The 22,132-nt window shown below is 35.4% G+C and overlaps 1 protein-coding gene across 1 annotated transcript in view; it reads left to right on the forward strand.

The window, feature by feature from the left end:
* Positions 1-22,132, forward strand: part of LOC109105387 (glutamate receptor ionotropic, NMDA 2C-like) — a 47,279-nt gene that overhangs the window by 2,407 nt on the left and 22,740 nt on the right. The window contains exons 2-3 of the mRNA XM_042720812.1: positions 6,314-6,912; positions 14,864-14,978. Of these exons, the coding sequence (XP_042576746.1) occupies positions 6,314-6,912; positions 14,864-14,978 (714 nt within the window). The remainder of the gene's footprint in view (positions 1-6,313; positions 6,913-14,863; positions 14,979-22,132) is intronic.

A 22,132-nucleotide genomic window follows, 5' to 3' on the forward strand; every position in this document is an offset into this window, starting at 1 on the left:
CTGTATTATAACCTTAAAGTAATTTTCTAGTAGAAAGTCTAAAATAGGTGGTATTACCGGAGTTATTTGTGAAAGATTCTGGGAATGGATGGATCATTAGAGAACTATTGTACATGAACAGTTTTAACGAAGGCCAGTCTTTCTCTAGATGTGCGTCACTGTGTTGTTCAGCCACTGAAGTGAAACAGAGATCAGCTGACCTTTGCTTCAGTTCCAAATGGAGCTGCGAGGGACAATAGACGATCCCTGTCTGTTTTATTGCTTCTATGCAAATCACCATGAACAATGACACACAGCACAGTTCCAAAAATAAATATAGAAATATAATGTTTATTTAGGGCACAATATGAAGCCATAAAATGGACTGCTGACGTCTAGAGCTGAAACGGTTGCTTTGTAATTCTGTAGCAGTATTTCAGCATCTGACTGTATTTATATTCCAAACACTGGCTGCAATAGAGCAGAATACTGCTTTCTCTAATGCTAAATCCTTATATCTGCATGGCTATGAAAATCTTTATTGTTAAGAGGCTGCAGCACGGCTAGTGAAAGAATAAAACTTTCAATAAATCTGTTATTGCATTTTTAACCAGACTAAAAATGTTTTACATGTTACATATGTTCTTTATGATAGATAATAGATAGATAGATAGATAGATAGATAGGTTTCTCATACTGAAAATAGTTGTAATTTGATGGTTCATTTCCAGTTTCCAAAGGTTTTTGTGTGTGTGTCTGTATGTTTATGGATCTTATACTGAAAATAGTTGTAATTTGATGGTTCTTTTGATTTTTTAGAATGTTTTTGAAAGAATGTAGTTTGCATTCATTTGTTACAGAAGTTTGGGTCATATTTAGTAGTCTGTAATGAATAAGTGGCAGGCTGTCCACTAACACAAAATAATCTCATTTAAAACCATAAAACTCAGGATCTAATCAAACAAAACCAATGGCTAGACTGAAAGCACTCAAAACTGCAGGACAAGGTCACAATTACTTTAAGACACATTTCCTTTAATCAGTAGTTGATTAACAGAAATGAGCTGGCGTATGTAACCACAGTAATCTAAATACTGCACTAAAACAGTGTGGCCAGCTTAGGCACAGATAAATTAAAATTTACCACTTTCCCTAAGGGCTTTTAAAAAAACAACAAAAAAAAAACAAAGACTCTGGTATTGATTAACTGATAGGCATCATTCCAGGCAAGTCAGACGAGTTCTTTCACCTTCTTCCATTTCCTGTTTATTAGACGTCTACTCCAGGAATAAGACACGGAAGGATATTAGTCTGGAAACCAACTTTGTTCTGAGAGTTTTGTGCAACACTCTTAAAAATAAAGGTTACAAATGGGAGTTTTCACAGCGATGCCATAGAAGAACTATTTTTGCTTCCCCAAAGAACCTTTCAGAGTTCTTTCTTTCTTAATGTGAAGAACATTTAAAAAATCCAAAGAAACTTTTTTCACTATAAAGATTATTTTGTACAATGGAGAGTCAAAGGTTCAATCAATGCCAATAAAAACCATTATTTTTTTTTTTAAAAAATGTATACATTATTCTGCATCTTTCTTACTGAGCCAAACATGATCATATGGCTATTTCGGTCATCTTTTACCTTTAAAAACAAAGGCAAAAATCTTTAGCCATTAATGGTCATGCCTTTGATCCTACACAACAACCAGAAGCCAATGTAGTCAACAAAAACTCATTTATGTCGGCTGTGTTGATCTTTCGAGCCGTGTACAGAATCTAATCTTGTACGAAGCGTGCGCTCATACTTCAAGCGTACACTGAGAATGAAATCGTTGTGTGTTTCCTCTCAGCAGTCAATCACAGATCAATGTGGGGCTCGTGCTGCTCTCAGACACCAGGAGATCCGGCAGACGCCGTTAACTGTTTTCAGGCATAAGGAAATAGAATAGCAAATGAACACCTCCTTTGCCAATATACCTTTATGATTTGTTCATAAGTTATATTGGTTCACTGAGTTTCACTGATATTTGCTTTGCCTAGAAGCTCCTCGGAGACACCGAGTGAGAGATTTGCTTTATCTGGCTGTGTGCAGAGCCACAGTGGACACAGTAGACTCTCTATCTATCACACACATGGAGAGACACACAGAAAGAAGTTTCCTTTGGAGATAAAATGCACATAAGCGGCTAAGCTTTTATATTTCTCATTCGACTGGACCAGGACACCTATAGTTGAGTAATAAGCGGAGATATCTACATTGCTGTGTAGTTGCTAACATGGCTGTAGCTCATTATTATGTGTTTTATGTGGCTGTTCAATGTCTCTTTAGTATTCCGGTCCATAGATATGGCTTAGGTACCTCCTTCAGTGCAAGTCTATTTTTTGCCCCTTTTGTAATCCAACAGATGGAAATTGTAAGTCTGAAGTTTCAGAAACACAACAGCAAACCTCATCTCAGCAATCCTCGTGACGTCTGTGCTGAGTTACCCCCATAGCATGTAGAATTAGTGTTCTTCCTGTAGAGACAGACACTGGCATGTTTACAGATAATGTGGACGACATAACATTTAATGTTTGTTGGGTAACGACATGCACAAAGTGTTAACACATTAATATGATGCAGGATCTGTTGGTGAATTGATCAGTGTTTCTCTGCAGCGTCTGTAATCTTTGAGGGTGGTCATCCTTTCCAAAGCTTTGCATTTAGATGCAGCTCGTGATGTCAGCAAAAAGGGGAGGAGAAAGTATTTTCAACAAAAAAAAATGCATGCTCACACTCTTAGCCAATTACGCTGCATGAGAGCAGAGAGACAGAAAGATTACTTTTAAGATGAAATAAGCCTGACATAATCTCCACTGGCAATGCATTATTATCATTATGCAATAGGCTACAGTCTGTTCTCCATTCAGAGGTGTTTCACATAAGAGTGATTTGGCACATTATGTTTTTTTCTCATTTGGTAAATAGTCTTTTGGTGAAGGGTAAATTAGCATTTATGTTTTTGAGCATAAAATGATCTGAGCACACCTATTACAGCATCCAGCACCAACGTGCATGAGTGTTCAAAACACTTCTTGTGTGGATCAGCTGCAAAAATATATAAAAACAGCAGTATTATGAAATATTATTACAAGTAAAAATAACTGTTTTCTATTTGAATGTTTTTAAATGTAATTTATTCCTGCGATGCAAGGCTGAATTTTCAGCATTGTTACTCCAGTGTCACATGATCCTTCAGAAATCACTCTAATATGCTGATTTGCATTTATTATGATTTTGAAAACAGTTGTGCTGAATTCTGTACACTGTCAACTTTCCATAAAGTACATGTTTAGCAAATTACAATAGCAATATACATTGTAAAATATTATTAATAATCATATTAATAAACTTTATTTTTCTATAGTGCTGGTTGGCCTTTAAAAGTAGAATCTCAAAACGCTTCACAAGAATAAGACCAAATAGAACATGTAGAAACAATGCATTAATAAAACTGAAATACAGACAGAGAAGTAGAAAAAATAAGAAGATTATAAAATAATTAGGTTATTAAGGTTATTTGAATACATTTTATAAGAAAATACTATTTCAGTCTTCAATTGTTACATTTACTAGAAATTTTTGAGTTAATTTTTTCTAAACCAATTTTATTTATTTTTTTTATTTAAAAGGCAGATTTTTATTTACATTTTTAAATGTTTTCTTTACATTTTTTTTTTCTCACACAGCTGGTTCTTGATACATGACCGAATGTCATGGTATCATACCTACAATAATCAGGCAACTTAATTCAAACAAGATACAAATAATTAGTTTTGGAAGCTTTTTAAATACATTTATATATATATATATATATATATATATATATATATATATATATATATATATATGTGTCAGATATAAATCTGTCAGAATCAATAGCATTAAACAATCTACTGACAGATTGTTTCTTATCTTTGAAATGAGACACTGCTGATAAGAAGCTTAATGAAGGTGATTTAAAAGTCTTCATTATTCAAGGTCAACATTTAAAAAATTGAAGGATGCAGTGGTTTAACACAGATTCTTATATGAAAAATATTGAGGTTGGGACCTCTATAGTTTGTAATGGGACCAGATTATAAATACCTAACCCATTATATTGCTCTAACCAATTTTTGGTGTCACACCTTGTACTTTTTTTAAATGCAATGGTCGTTCAATGACACAAGCATTCAAGCATTGTGATTTTTAGAGCAGTTAAAGGGGTCAGCGAACAGGTGGAATAAACGGGAACGTCTCCCGTTCCCAGCCTAATGAACAGGCTTACCCTACTTTCCCAATGCTTTTGTCTGAAGGACATCACTGTGTAATGCTGAAAGTCTCTCTCAGGAAGCGGTTCAATATGAAATCCTCTTCTGCTAGCAGTTGGCCTTCATCTACTAGATAAAAACTCGGTCAAGTTTAGATTCAGTCCCCATATACTCTTTCCAAAATGATAAATGTTGTTTATGCACACTAAATACACCTAAGATCTGCTGTTTATCTGAGATGTTTGCAATCTTTCTCTTGTGAATAAACCTTTTAGAACCAAATATCATGTCCAGGCAGTCAGATCTTTGACTATAGATGTTTCTTAGATGATAGAAGTAAATGTGATCGGTGGACTGCAATATAGTTGCCTTTATGTTCTTCAAATGCTTGTCATTTTACCTTATAATTCTCTCAGGGTCCATGGGAACTGTAAATTTGGGTTAAACCAATCTTGGGGGAACTGAGATTATGTTTTAAAAGGATAAAATTGTTATGCATGGATGATTAAATATGCAATTGCAAAGTCAAAACACATTTCACCTGAATAATATTGAAGAATGTGATTATGGGCTATAAGCAATGACTTTTTAATTGCCATATAATGATTTTATTGTAACCTCATTTGCAGAGCGTGCTTTATTTGTGCCACATTAAGCACAATTAAAGAACATTTCTAAAACAAATGGTTATTGTTCTATAATTAAATTGGATGACCTGTATTTTGATGTTTTTGATTTGTTTGTTATAGATTAAGCATGTTATATAATGTATTTTGCACACGTGATTGATTATCATTTTAATTGTGTTTTTTTGATAGATGTTGTGGTGTTTTTTTATTATTATATTAATATAAAATTATAGTAAATATAATATTAATATTTAGTAGTTAGCATGCTTTAGTAATACGTAATAGTTATTATATTTAAATATTTAAAGTTAATAATAACAACAACGACAACATGTAAAATAATATTATTAATAATATAATAAGTAGTAGAAGTAATAGTACATATAATTATATATAATATAAAATATGTTTTGCATAATATAATAATTTATCATTTATATGTAGTTATAATTTATAATAATTATAAGTAATGTTGTTATTTATTTAGATGATAATGACAGTGATACTATGAATAAATACTATAAAATATATTCATATTTAATTTGTATGCTATAGTAATAAATAATAGTTATTATATTTAAATATTTAATATACATTTATAATAATAACATTAATGACAATAATAATAGCAACAACAATACTTATTATTATTCATATTAGTAGTAGTAGGAGGAGTATTACATATAATTATAAAACCTTTGATATTTTATAAACTAAATAATTAATTATTAATTATTAATATATTATAACATACAATATTAATATATAATTTTAATAATATTATATATAATAATATTATTACTATATAATAATTAATAAAAACATTTTATTTTGAACATTCTATATGTAAAACACCTATATTCTATATTAATGCATCAATTAGGCTGTTTATTCAGTTGATGATGACTATTATTTATATTATTATATATTATTTGTATTCATATAAAATTATATTCAATATAATATTACTATTAAGTACTTAATATGCTATAGTAATATGTTACTATACTTAATATAAATGTATAACATTAATAATAAAATAATTATTGGATATTATAGTAGAATAAAATATAAAGTTTTCATATTTCATAAATTATAATAATTTATTATAAAGTAACGATTATTATAATAAAACATAATAGTTAACATTAAAATTTGTACACACATACAGTATATAGCTTTTGCAAGCACATACACACGAAAAATGATATATTTTAATGCAATCATATTTAAATTGTTAGGTAAAGGTATATATTTATATGTTTGTTATGATTGCTGTGTGTGTCTTTTTATAAAAGCGTCTGCTAAATGCATAAATGTAAATGTAAATTACACACAATTAATGTTTATGGTGTTAACAGCAAGAAGCAATATGGAGAAATGACGTCAAGCTCTCATTTGCTGTCTTTCTCACAGGGTGACGGTTCTACCTTCCTTCAGCTGGGCTCTTCCATCGAGCAGCAGATCAGTGGGATGTTCAAGATGATGGAGGAGTACAACTGGGACAGTTTTGTGGTGGTGACCAGCCTGTACCCGGGCTATGACACCTATGTGGACTACATCCGCACCTTTATCGATACGTCTTACTTCCTCTGGGAGTTGCAGGACATCTTGACCTTTGACATGTTGGCTGACGGCTTGAACGACCTCCGTGCCCGCCGGTTACTTCAGCAGATCGACGCGCAGGTGCTGGTGGTGTACTGCTCGCACGACGAGGCCCAGTACCTCTTCACCATGGCTAGGGAAGTGGGTTTGGTGGGTCCGGGGTATATCTGGTTTATCCCCAGCCTTGCAGTGGGAAACCCCAATATGCCTCCTCCAGACAGCTTCCCCGTTGGATTGATCAGCATTATCACCGATCGCTGGAAGATGAGCTTGAGAAACAGGGTCAGGGATGGTGTAGCCATCGTGGTGAAAGGAGTGGAAAGCTTCCGCAAACAGAGAGGGTATATTCCTGACGGACACATGGACTGTCAGAGTCCGGAGCGGCCATCCACCAATGACACTCTCTACAGGTGGGTTCTCACAGCTATTATTTAGTGGTGGAGATATTACTCTTATAGTGAGTTCACCCAAAAAATAAAATTCTGTCATCATGAACTCAATCTCATGCTGTTCCAAACCTTCTTGACTTTCTTTGTTCTGTGAAATGTGAAAGAAGATATTCTGAAGAATCTTCAGTTGCAGTGTATTTTATTATTATTATTTTTATTTATTTTTTTGCCCATACATTGTTGAGTTACCAACATTATTTAAAATATCTTCTTTTATGTGCTGCAGAAGAAATAAATGCATACAAGTTTGGAACAACATGAGGGAGAGTAAATTATGACAAAATGTTAATTTTTTTGGATGAACTTTCCCTTTAACCCTAAGGTTTATACATAAAATTATGAATGTATGAATAATCAATAATTAAAAATAATTATATGATAGTAATATTATAATAACATTGTATTTCAGTTTAACTATTTTATGCTAATAATTTATATATATTATAATATTATTGTCACACTACGTTGAGATAAATGCACAAAGAAGATGAAGATGAATGCAAAATAGTCTTTAATAATCCACAAGAGGGTAAATACAGGATGGACAGACAGGATGCACACATAGGGATGTAGTAGACCAAACGACAAACAGAGAACAGAACACAACTAATATAGTGGAGCAAATGAGGATAATTAACCTTCAGGACACACCTGAACTAAATGACACAATCAAACATGAGGGAAAACTGGGTCACAGAACACATGAGGAATAAAAACACAACAAAAGTCCAAAGGGGTGTAACAGTTTGACCCCCTTATCGAAGGCGCGATGGTGACAGGGGATGTCAAAGGGCTGGCAGGAAGGCAGGCAGACAAATACTGGAGGAGGTTTGGGCGGAGGATGGACACCAGGGAGTTGGACGACAAACAGAGTCCAGGGTGGAGATGATGGAGGGAGGAGCTAGGGAGGAAACAGGAGGAGCCAGGATTGATCAGACGGAGGGAGGAGCCATTTTGGAGGCAGAAGGGACCAGGACAGATCAGACGGAGGGAGGAGCCAAGGAGAAGACAGGAGAGCAGGAGGAACCAGGTGGGACCCAGGACGCCGCCATGAAGGTGACGCACGGTGGAGCCGATGGACGGAGGAGCCATGGTGGAGGAAGGGCTGACGGCTCCAGGGGCCGACCAACCGCGGCAGAGCAGGTGGTTTAGAAGCCTGAAGTGGAGATGGAGAGCCGAAGAGACAGGGCGACGGGGAAGATCCGGAGTGCCAAGGTGGATTTAGGAGGATGAAGGGGAGGGGGATAGATGAGGAGTGAGGGAGTGGGGGAGGATGGGGAGTGGGATGGTGGAGGCTGCAGGGACGGAGGGACAAGGTGTAGTAAGCCGATGGAATGGAGTCCCGAGGCAGCGGAGAGTGTACGGAGGAAGAGGGGAGTTCGGGGGGGGAGAGGGGAAGTGAAGGCGCAGGGAAACACGCTGTGTTACTTTCACTTCTAGGTCCGGTCTTCTGTCACACTAGGGTGAGATAAACGCACAAAGAAGATGAAGATGAATGCAAAATAGTCTTTAATAATCCACAAGAGGGTAAATACAGTACGGACAGACAGGATGCACACAGTAGACCAGATGACAAACAGAGAACAGAACACAACTAATATAGTGGAGCAAATGAGGATAATTAACCTTCAGGACACACCTGAACTAAATGACACAATCAAACATGAGGGAAAACTGGGTCACAGAACACATGAGGAATAAAAACACAACAAAAGTCCAAAGGAGTGTAACAATTATTCAAGTATATATATATATATATATCTATATATATATATATATACACACACACACACACACACACACACACACACACACACACACATACATATACTTAATAATATTTTAATCATAAATAAAAGCACAAAAAACTACAATTAATTGTTTTGTCTGAATATAATAATAATAATATCTAATAAAATTATTCAAGTATAAATAGTGTTTCATTTAATAATCATTAATCATACACACACACACACACACACACACACACACACACACACATATATATATATATATATATGAATATAAGAATCAATATAATATACAGAATGGATATTTGTATACTTGCTAAAGTTTAAATTTTAACAGTGTTATTAAATTGTAAGTGTTTTTAAATATTAGCTTTTATGTGAGCTTTGAATATGGCTAAGGTTATCTAAAGGTAAAAAAAAGGATACATTGACAAATAATGGATGCCAATAAATTAAAAATATTTAATATCGCCAGATAATTAATATGGTAAAGATATATTGTGCATCCCTATTAAAAACAACTGTTGGAGCTTTGTCTTTATCATAACAAAGTCCTTTTCCGTAGTGCAAGAGGTTGTGGCACAAATTAAGTAATAATATTTAAAGTCTTAAATAGTACTTAAAGTCCATCAGAAATGAAATTAAATTCGAATGGACTTTGATTTGGGATGCACTAATCCTAATACCTCTTACTACTGTATATAGTTTGGACACAATTTGGATACAGCCATGGTATGAGAGATTTTGTACAACAGATGGAGGATATTAGGGAAATCCACATGTACAAATGTGCTATGTTATGAAATCTACGATAATGTTACAAGAAAACTCCCAAGAACCTTTGGATTAACCTGACCCAACAGGATCACCTAAGCAAAATTAAGGTGAATGGATATAAAGTGACAGGAAAGTTTGAACTTCTGCCAGCATTTTTCTGTGGCAGGGCCAAAAACCAGGGTGCTCACTTTGCAGCACATTGGCCAGTCTGTGCCATCCGGATTTAGATACAGGGATCAGAGCGAAGATATAACGTGTGATGTGCCCTTTCTTGCCAGGGCTGCCCAAAAGAGCAATCTGGTGCCATCTGTGCCAGGGAGAACAACAAATCCTATTTCAACAGAAAATGTTTTAATCATCCAAAGGGGGCCAGAGTTTGAGCAGCCGAGGCAGAGAGAGGTGCTCTGTGTTTGGTGCAGCCCATGGTCACTGGGTTATAAAGCATGTGGGAGATCTGTTAAGGTGTGTGCATGGCTGTAAAATACCACAAGTGGTTTTTATATCATTATCAAAATAAGAGTTTACACTTTCTCATCTAATTCTCATCTTGTATACTGTCATTTTTGTTTGTGCAACACATAAAAATAATTTTCGTAGAATCTTTACACAACTCTTTCCATAAACATTCAAATACTGCAAAAATCATATTTGGTGTAAATATTTTTGTTTTATTTTCCAGTTAAAATGTTTAATTGAAACAATACACGTGATTTACTTGAAACTACTGTATTTAGGAAGCCATGTTTTGTAGTGACAAAAATTACATAAATGTAGTAATTTAGGTTCATGTTTTGTGTATGTTTATGTTTGAATATTTTAAAGTTAGTTATTTTGGTTTTTAAATTATTTGTGGAGAAAGCAATCCCATAATGCCATTACAACATGGTCAATGGGAAAATAAATGCAAAATTGTGGATGAGATGAGAGAACTTTTGATTATAAACAAACATATGTGTAATTCAATACTGAGAATTATAAATAGTCCAGTCCCTGCTGAAAAAAAAAAAACCCATCAACTTAAGCTGGTTTGCTGGTGTTAGCTGGTCTCCCAGCCTGTTCAGGTTGATCTGTCGGCAAGTTTTAGAGAGGTTTTGGACACTTTTCAACAGGTCAGGCTGGGAGATGAACTAGCCTCTCAGGTAAACCACAGCTAACTAGCTTGGCCAGGCTGCAAGACTGAGCTAAAACCAGCTTATGTTTAATTAAAACCCTTTTACCTAATATTTAAGAGCACAATGTAATTTTGTGCTTAGAGTAATGCACGTTAGCTTAGTAACATGCTAATGCTTAACACAAAATCAGTTGTGACTCTCCGTCAAAGCACTATTTGAGAAAAAATCATGACAAGTAGCATACCATCCCAGAAAGAAGCTGTCTTTGTAGGCAGTGAGGCAACTTGCTAGGTTTTGCACATTAGATTAGCAACATGCTAATTCCAGATTCTATTAAATCAATTGAACGCAAAAACCCACCCTCCTTAGTTACTGTTGCTATCTCCGACAAGCCATGCCATTCTCACACTACACATGTTCTCACGTAGTGAAAAATACATTGCAGAGCAAAGAGGAGACTGAAACACACAACAGGCAATACAGAGCAGGCTACTTCTGGTATGAAACGATGTCTCAGCTTTTAAAATTTTGTCATTTTTTAAGAAATACAAACAATAAATACTGTTTTGTGGCTCTTTAATGTGTCATGACAGATCGCTGTATTGCCTCATTTCAAGCCGGGTGTGCCTCACACGTCCTGAAAAGTGAAGCTGTGGGCTCTTTGATCGCCCCCTGTTGGCTGGCTGCACTACAGGTCATAAACCCTGCCCTCTCCATGTAAATTTCGGTTTTGATAATTTAAGGTAGTTTTTATCTCACTGATATATGTTCAATTGTTCGTTTTTGTGATAAGATTGATAGTAATTTGATACTATAAAAACAAGGCATGTTGTAATGGTTGATTGAGTCTGTGTGAGTTTGGCGGGAGTTTGATACCACGGCCCCACCTCACGACACTACCGCGCAGACTCAGGCTCCAAACGAATCTCTACTGCGCAGACTCTGGCTCCAAACGAATCTCTACTGCGCAGCCACGGCAAACGAAATCTCTACTGCGCAGACTCTGGCTCCAAACGAAACCGCGAGACTCTGGTTTCAAACTATCTCTACATCTCTGCGCAGACTCACTGCGCAGCTCCAAACGAATCTCTACCGCGGAGAGTCTGACTCCAAACGAATCTCTACTGCACAGACTCTGGTTTCAAATGAATCTCTACTGCGCAGACTCTGGCTCCAAACGAATCTCTACCGCGGAGACTCAGACTGCGCAGACTCTGGTCTCAAACGAATCTCTACTCTGGCTCCAAAGATCTCTACTGCACTCTGGCTCCAAATGAATCTCTACTGCGCAGGACTCTGGCTCCAAAAGGATTTTTTATTGGGAGGATTTTGGCTGCTCCAAATGAATCTCTACTGCGGCTCCAAATGAATCTCTAAACTCTGGCTCCAAACGAATCTCTACCGCGGAGACTCTGGTTTCAAACGAATCTCTACTGCGCAGACTCTGGTTTCAAACGAATCTCTACTGCACAGACTCTGGTTTCAAACGAATCTCTACTGCGCAGACTCTGGCTCCAAACGAATCTCTACTGCGCAGACTCTGGTTTTCAAACGCTGCAGACTCTGGTTTCAAACGAATCTCTACTGCACAGACTCTGGTTCTGTTTCAAATGAATCTCTACTGCGCAGACTCTGGTTTCAAACGAATCTCTACTGCGCAGACTCTGGCTCCAAACGAATCTCTACCGCGGAGACTCTGACTCCAAACGAATCTCTACTGCACAGACTCTGGTTTCAAATGAATCTCTACTGCGCAGACTCTGGCTCCAAACGAATCTCTACTGCGCAGACTCTGACTCCAAACGAATCTCTACTGCGCAGACTCTGACTCCAAATGAATCTCTACTGCGCAGACTCTGGTTTCAAATGAATCTCTACTGCGCAGACTCTGGCTCCAAACGAATCTCTACTGCTGAGTTTTTGCAAAGGGTCAATTGTGACTCGATTCTTTCTCAAAGCACTATTTAAGTTGCTTCCCATTTAGAGCACTCTAAATCCTTTACATGAAAGGATACATGACACACGGCCAAACTCTACCCAGTATAAACTGGTTGGCTGGTTTTATCTGGTCTTCCAGCCTGGTCATTTGTGGTTTAGCAGGCTGAATTTAGAGGGGTTTTGGCATCTTCAGCATGTCAGGCTGGTCTAACTATTTAAAACCAGGAGAACACCTTGGCCAGGATGGGAGACCAGCTTAGCTGTCTTAAAACAGCATTGTCTATCTTAAACCAGCTAAAACCTGCCAACCAGGTTGATTTTAGCTGTTTTTTTTTTGTTTGTTTGTTTGTTTTAAAAAATTTTCAGCAGAGTATAAAATCTATTATGAGTTGTAGATTCTCCCTCAAAGCGTGTGAGGCTTCATGACGGTTAGCATACTTTCTTGGAAAGCTGCTGCCCTTGTAGACATCGAAGCAGCTCGCTAGGTTTTGGAACAGAGCTGAACACATTAACATTCCCCTAGTAGAATGACTTTTTGACAATATAATCTTGCCTTTGAGGGGATTTATTTTCTCATTAATCATTCAGTTTTGAGGCATAAAGATAAAATGCCACTGAAATGATTTCGATCCAGAAGAGTCACCCTCGTTATTGATGGGTCGTTTTTAATTAAGTCTAATTTTAATGCTCTTGCGATTAAGTCATTTTACCTGTTAATGAGATTACAGCAGATTATCAGATTATACTGGCTTTTCACACAGATGACACTCAAACGTGCCCATAATACTCAGGGGCTTTCATCACCTCCACTGGGACACTGAATATGTGTGTGTGTGTGTGAGGTGTATAGATGAGATGAGGCTGTCCAATATCCCACCCACAGCGAGACCGAATTATGCTGCATGATGAATCATGTTGCTGCAATTATCTGATTTATTAATGCTTTGAGCATAAGAGCAAATGTTTTCAATAACATTAGGCATGATGCAATCTTCAGTATCAAAAGTGTATCAGGCTTTCAAAGCGCTAATTGAGTTTATTCTGATGATGTATTCCACTTGATCTGAGGCGCTGGTAAACTTGAGCTGATCAATTACAATAATAATGCCAGTGCCTATGTGTAAAAATGATATGAGGTTTTTGGTTTGCATTATGAAGAGAAATTGCACTTTTGATGTCTCTAATGGGGAGAATTCAGAAGTTCCATTCACAGTTTATGAAAAAGGTTCAAAGCTAAAATTGTCAATCCAAATTCCACTGAGACAGAGAAAACATAACGCAAACCACAAAATCTGTCTGGAGAACAAACAGAGGAACAAGAAGTGAGCTGGTGAATTATACAGTTCACAATCTTTAGAAATGGATTTTAGCCATTTGCCCAGGTGTTTGCTTATTAGCACAAATTAAAAGTACACCCCCAGATGTATAGAAAAATCAACAAGTTATATAAGGATTTTTCAAACCCACAACCTAAACATTACAGTTTGGCACAAAACTTGTTCTGCAGTGATTGTAGTGATAGTGCTAGTGAGAGGTGCACTTCAGTTTTGATGGTGGGTTATGTGATGGTTTCAGCTGATGCAGGTCTGTCTCTGTGTTTGGAAGCAGCTTGATGTATATGGTTCCAGTGGAGGGTCCTCTGGGAGGCTGAAGTGGAAGTGTTGGCATGGTTTTGGCATTTTCCGTAGCTGTGGGAATTTGTTTCAGCAGGACAGGTTTGCAGAGGGTTTTTTTTTAAAGCCCAACAATAATTACCAGGATGTTGTGAAACCCAGAGAGACCAAAAACTAAAAAAAATCTGTGAAAAACTCAATATGAAAGCAGTAACACTGTGAGACAGATACACCACAAAACAGAGTCTGAATAGACTGAGCTATGTTGCTAGGGTGTTCTGGGGCCGGTTGCATAAACATATATAGCCGCTATGTTAAAATTCGACCAACTAGTAGTTTGCAAAGAGGTAATCAGACTTACTTTTTGGATTCAAATTACACCATTCTCCTTTTTTTAAATTATGCTGATCCTTTTTTTTAAGTATATTTTATTTTTTATTACTCTTCTTTATAGTTTATGTTGGGGGGTTTTGGTTGCTACTGTTTTGTTGGATGCTTGTTCTGTGTTGTTATGCAGTTGTCAGGGTGTTTTAGGTGGTTACTAGTGTGCTGCTTAATGACCACCAACAATAAGTACAGTATGAAAATAAAACCTGACATATCATGCTTTCATTCTTTTTATACTCATATCCTTGAGTCCTAATTGATATGACGTGATATAAATTAAATATGGAGATTGCCGAACATTGTTGAGAAAACATCTGTCTGACTGTTTTCACAGGCATATGCTGAATGTGTCCTGGGAGAACACTGACTTTTCCTTCAACAGTGATGGATATCTGGTCAACCCTTCCATGATCATAATCACTCTGGACCGCGGGAGACAGTGGGATAAGGTACGGATGTTTTAACCCATAAAACTGTAAAACATTTCATGTTCTTCTACCATATTTGATTCAAAAGGTTGCATCTCCAATGGCGTCATCAATTTTAATGCAACTCTGCAGGTTTCTTTGCCTTCAGGCTAGTTGTGAGTCAAAATGCCATAGATAAATAGCACATACACCTTAGCGTTATTAGTTTGAAACGCATCAACTTTCACTTTTTATGTTCAGAGAATGGAAATTGGAAACGTCCTATTAAATATTTATGTTTTTACCAGAGTTAGATTACATCGTCCGTGCACTGTCTGCTTTTATGAGCAAACCATTCTCAGATGCTCTGTTTTTATAGTGGTCACCATGAATGATTGCACATCCACACGGTTCGGTTCGTCTTCACACATCAGTGATAGCAGGCGATACAAATTGAATTCAATTCATTTATGGAAATGTGCACAAAAAATATTTCAGTGAGTACTTTCAAAACTGTTTACACGGCCAGTGGGAAAGGTGCCCAAAAAAGACTGTTTGTTTTGGTTCAGGGCCTCAAAAAACTGCATCCAGCAGTCTTTAAGCAATTACTCACTATTGATATTTTCTTCAGGTTGGACTCAGTTCATATTGGGTGTGGAATCTTGCCCAAAGCTTCCTGGCAGAGGCCACGCTTTTTTCCCCTCCAGGTGGAGTGTAGTTATATCAGGAACTGAGAGTGATGCAATGCTGGTCTGGATCACCACTGAGAGAGAAAGCCATAAAAAATGGAACAAAGCTCCAAATAAGATGTTGGCCTGCTCTTTCATAACTCAGGAGACTTTAGTGGACTTAGATTAAATATCAACTTTATATCAAGTCTCAGAAGTATGGAAGCCCATTTCTGCCACTTATTAAAAAATAAAAAAGGTAATTGCAATTTTTAATCTCACAATTCAGAATTTTTCTCTGCATTATTTTATATATAGTAAGCTCACAATTTCTAGTTATAAAGTAAATATCTTTTTATGACTTTTTTCCCATCACAGTTGTTGGTTCATATCTGACAATTCTGAATCAGTTCTCAGTATTGTGAGATATAAACTTGCAATTGCAAGAAAAAAGTCAGAGTTACGAGATCATATTTTGCAATTCTGAAAAAAAAAAAAAAAAGAAAAAAAAAAAACTGTCAGAACTACAAGATGCAAACTTGCAATTGTGAGGAAAAAAATTCAGAATTGTGAGATAAAAACTAATTACCTTTTTTTATTATTTAATCTCACTGCTGCCTAGGACAGTTCACCCCAAAAAATCATTATTTACTCAACTTCATGCCATTCCAAAGCCATTTGACTTTATGGTAACACTTTATTTTAAGGACCAATTCTCACTTGTAACAATTTGCTTATTGGCATGCATATTACTAGCGTATTGGCTTTTTATTATTACTTATAAAGCACATATTAATGTCCTATTCTGCATGACCATATTGTATATCCCTTAATCCACCCCATACCTAAACCTAAAAACTACCTTACTATTAATAAGCAGCAAATTACAGTATGAGTTTATTGAGGCAAACATAGGAGAATTGGTCTCCAAACTAAAGTGTGACCGACTTTTTCTTATGGAACGCAAAAGGAAAAGGAAAAGGTGTGCCATTTGCGATTTTCTACTGGAAACTGATGCTTTTTTAAAGCTTCAAGCAAGAAAATAATCCATCATGAAGTATCAAATAAGTAGTCCATATGATCTGTGCACTATTTTTGTACTGTATGTAGTGTATGGTAGCTTTGTGTGAGAAATAGACAAAATAGAAATAGTATATGATGGCTTATATTTTTCATGCAAAGCTATCCTTTAGGAGACATTAGAAGTAGTATGGACTACTTTAAATAATTTAATGAAGTTTTCGCATCCTTTTGGAAGCTGTAAAACTTTGGTTCCTATTGCAAGCGTTTGGCCATTAGTCTTTCTCCTTTTGTGTCCCACGGAAGAAAGAAACCCATACAGGTTCAGAATGACATGAAGGTGAGTAAATGATGACAGAGTTTTCATTTTTCTGTGAACTCTTCCTTTAACAGATATCTCTCCCTTTGTGTTGCAATCACTCCAGCTTTGTTATCTACTGTCTTTGAGCCTGATAAACAAAGAGTGAGATTTTTTACTTTCTTCAAAGAATGAGGCCTCTTTTATCCTGCTCACGTATTCACAAGGAGTCTTGCTGCATGATGACAGCAGGCATGATGAACTTCTTTTAATGAAATAGATCGTCTCTCTGTGTTGTACACGTGACTCTTTCAGCTCTTGTTGACGATCTGTCTCTCATGGTAAAGTCTATTGTCCCTTGCCTCAGGTGGGAGATATACAACTCTTATCTACGGCTGTTTTGCACATCTATTTCAGCACCGGGCTGAAAGAGTGCTTTTCCATCCCAGGCCTCTTTGCTTTGCTGATGTAATTTACTGTGCAGGTAATTTATTTGGCAGCACATTGTCCTTTTTAAACACAGTGAGGCTGAAGGCCGGTTATAACTCTTTCCTTATGACTTGGCTAGTGTCATCTTCCAATGACATGTTTTTGTCAGAAGCTGCTAAGGTGCCCTCAGGTGCGAGAGGAGAACATTAAAGAGGAGACACCAGAGCTTGGCCTTGCTTCTTTCGCTGTGCTGTTATCCAGAGTAAAACTGCAAAGACCTTCTCCACTGTGTCTCCAAAAGAATTACTGCAGGATAGAATAAAATTGGTAGTTGAATTGAGAATATGCAAATTACATATTATAAAGCAAAGATAAACGGATTGCTCCCGTCTTTATAGTAAATACGTTGCATGTCCACTGACTGATGCACATCCAGTTTTGGGTATTGATTCATTTCAGTTTTTGTGGAATTCGGAAAAGTATGATGACCATCATAATTACTATTATCATCAATAATATGATAACTAGCAGTATAAATTACTTTATGATTATATGATAACTGACACTATCTAAATTAGTCTTATAATAACTAGCAGTAAAATGATTTTACTAGCACTATGGTTACTGTCACTATCATAATCAGTACTATAATAACTAGCAGTATAAACAACCTTACAGTTATTAGAAGTATGATAATCAGACATCAAACCTACTGTATAATCAGTACTATGATAATTAGCATTATAGACAACTTTATGATTATTAAAAGTATGATCATCAGCAATATGATAACTGACATTATCATAACAAGCTTTGTGATAATCAGTATGAAAACTAAGTATACACAACTTTTTGATTTCCAAAAGTATGATAAACACCAATATTATAATTGACATTATCATAACTATAGTAGCACTGATAATCAACACTATTAAAAACAACTTTATGATTACTAGCACTGTGCTAACCAAGATTATTATAATTAGCTCTGTATGAATCAATATATGATAACTAGCAGTTTAAACAACTTTATTATTACTAGCACTGTGATAACTGACACTATCATAACTATCATAACCAGTACTATGTTAGCAGCCTAAATAACTTTATTATTACTAGCACTGTGATAACTGACACTATCATAACTATCATAACCAGTACTATGTTAGCAGCCTAAATAACTTTATGATTACTAGCACTGTGATACCTGACACTATCATAACTATCATAACCAGTACTATGTTAGCAGCCTAAATAACTTTATGATTACTAGCACTGTGATAACTGACACTATCATAACTATCATAACCAGTACTAAGATAGCAGCCTAAATAACTTTGTTATTACTAGCACTGTGATAACTGACACTATCATAACTATCATAACCAGTACTAAGATAGCAGCCTAAATAACTTTATTATTACTAGCACTGTGCTAACCAAGATTATCATAATTAGCTCTGTATGAATCAATATATGATAACTAGCAGTTTAAAACAACTTTATTATTTACTAGCACTGTGATAACCGACATTATCATAACTATCATAACCAGTACTATGTTAGCAGCCTAAATAACTTTATTATTACTAGCACTGTGATAACTGACACTATCATAACTATCATAACCAGTACTATGTTAGCAGCCTAAATAACTTTGTTATTACTAGCACTGTGATAACTGACACTATCATAACTATCATAACCAGTACTAAGATAGCAGCCTAAATAACTTTGTTATTACTAGCACTGTGATAACTGACACTATCATAACTATCATAACAGTACAGTAGCACCAAAATACTTTGTTATACTAACTGTGATAACTGACACTATCATATAGCACCAGTACTAAGATAGCAGCCTAATAAACATCAGACTTTGTATTACTAGCACTGTGATAGCTGCACATATCAAACCTATCATAACCGTACTAAGATAGCAGCCTAAAGAACTTTATATTACTAGCACTGTGCTAACCAAGATTCTCATAATTAGCTCTGTATGAATCATATATGATAAACTGCAGTTTAAATCAACGTTCTTATTACTAGCACTGTGATAACTGACGACTATCATAACATATAACCAGTACGATGTTAGCAGCCTAAATCCACTTTTATTACTCGAACTGTGTACAACTGACACTATCATAATCTCATAACTATAATACTCTGTTAGCAGGTATAATAACTTATTATTCTCCGAAGATTATTAGAACGTATTTCATACACTATCTAACCAGTACTATGTTAGCGCCTAAAATAAACTTTATAATCAATACACTGTGATCAATTACACTATCCTAAACTATCACAACTGTACTATGTTAGCAGCCATAAAGAACTATGATTACTCAGCACTGTGATAACTGACACTATCATAACTATCATAACCAGTACTATGTTATCAGCCATCTATGAGTACTGCACTGTGTAAGTAGACACAACTCATGACTATCATAACCAGTACTATCGTTAGCAGCCTAAATTTCTTTATTGACATTATAGCACTGTGATAAGTAAACACGATATCAAACTATCATACCAGTGCTAAGATTATAGCACTGTGGCTAACATAACTTTGTTATTACTAGCACTGGAAACTGACACTATCAATACTATCATAACCAGTACAAGTTTTAGCAGCTAAACAACTTTATGATTACTGGCACTCGTGATAAAGGAAACATCATAAACGATCATAACCAGTACTAAGATAGCCAGCCTAAATAACTTTATTATTGACTAGCACTGGTGATAACCGACACTATCTAAACTAGTCATAACCAGTACTCATCAATTAGCAGCCTATGATAACTAGCGGTATTATTACTTTGTGATTACTAGCACTATGATAACTAGCATAAGGAGTACTGTGTTACTGTCACTGTCTTAACAAGTAACTGTGTATTTCTAGACTCTTTTCCATGATAACTGACCAACTCATGATTACTAGTATATCATAACAGCACTATGTTAGCTGCCTCGTAGTCTTTAATGATGAATAGCACTGTGATAAACGTGACAAGACGATAGTGTATATAATCATACTAAGATAGCAGCCTGATCTTTAACTTTGGATTGCATAGCACGTGATACTGACCATCTAATCATAACTATCATAACCAGTACCTAAGATAGCAGCCAAATAACTTTGTTATTACTAGCACTGTGATAACTGAACTGTAATAACTATCATAACCAGTACTATGTTCGCAGTGGCCAATAACATTAGATTACTAGGCATGTGATACACTGACACTACTAAACTATCAAAGCCAGTACAGATAGCAGCCTAAATAACTGGTTTTTTTTTTATTAATAGCACTGTGATAATGGAAAATGATATAACTCTCATAACCCGGACTATGTTAGCATCACTAAAACTTTTATTATACTAGCACTGGGAATGACACTCAATAACTATTATAAACCAGTACTATGTTAGCATGCCTAAAAACTTCTTATATAGGCACTGTGATATACCGACTTTCCTAAACTAGTACTGGTGGTAAAATCATCAATGAATACTATGATAAACCAGCGGTATAAATTAACCTTGTGAGATAGACTGTGAATTAGCACTGTGAAAACCAGCATAAGAGAACTGTTACACTGTCACTGTCTTAACTAGTACTGTGATATTCAAGACTATCATAAATAACTTGATGGTTTATAGCAACTTTATTGTTATTAGTATCACTATGACAACAGACAGTATCATTACTAATGTTGTAATAACTAAGTACTATAAAGAGTATAGATGCCTTTATAATTTCTATGATAACTTACACTATCATAACTAGTACTATTATAATCAGTACTATAAAAGCTAGCAGTATAAACAATATTATAATTATTAGAAGTATGATTATCAGCATAACTGAAATTATAATTACTGTAGGACAGTTGATGTTATGATAACTAGCAGTATAAACAACTTTATGATTACTAGCACTATAATAATTGACAATAACATAACTATCACTGTATGAAAACTTACAGTATAAACAACTTTTTTGTTGGTTGCTATATGATATGTTGAATATTAGTTAGATAATTATTATGTTGTTTTATATTGTTGTGTTATTTTAGAGTATATTATATATAAGTGTATACTGCATAATTGTTAGCAATGTGATAACTGACACTATCATAACTAGTACTATTATAATCAGTACTATGATAACTAGCAGTATAAACAACTTTATGGTTATTGTTAGCACTATGATAACCAGCACTATGATATAAGATAACCTTTACTAGCTTTGTGATAAAATTAGCAGTATGAAAACATTATAATTACTAGCACTATAACTAACATTATCATAATTGTATGATTACTAGCACTATGATTGCCAGAACAATGATAATTGACACTATTATAATTAGCACTGTGATGATATATGCTATGATAACTAGCAGTATAAACAACATTATGATTACTAGCACTATAATAATTCACACTGTCATAACCAGCACTCTGATATTACAGTGTGATAACCAATGTTATGATAAGCAGCGCAACTATTATTAGCAATGCTGGCATTGTTACGTTTCATGTATTTAGATGGTTGTGAAGTGGCTCACTGAAGCAGGCAGAACTTATTATTGTAATTAAGTATTGCATACTGTAACTTTTGACCAAATCTATGTTTGGATATAAGGACTATCATTTTCTAAAGAATCCCAAAGAACTGTACATACTTAACTGTTTATGTGAGTTATTTTATGAGTTAACACGGTATAACTGTTTGTCAGAAAAGAAACCACACGTGGG

The sequence above is a fragment of the Cyprinus carpio genome, chromosome B3 (assembly GCF_018340385.1).
Source record: "Cyprinus carpio isolate SPL01 chromosome B3, ASM1834038v1, whole genome shotgun sequence".
NCBI classification, from domain to species: domain Eukaryota; kingdom Metazoa; phylum Chordata; class Actinopteri; order Cypriniformes; family Cyprinidae; genus Cyprinus; species Cyprinus carpio.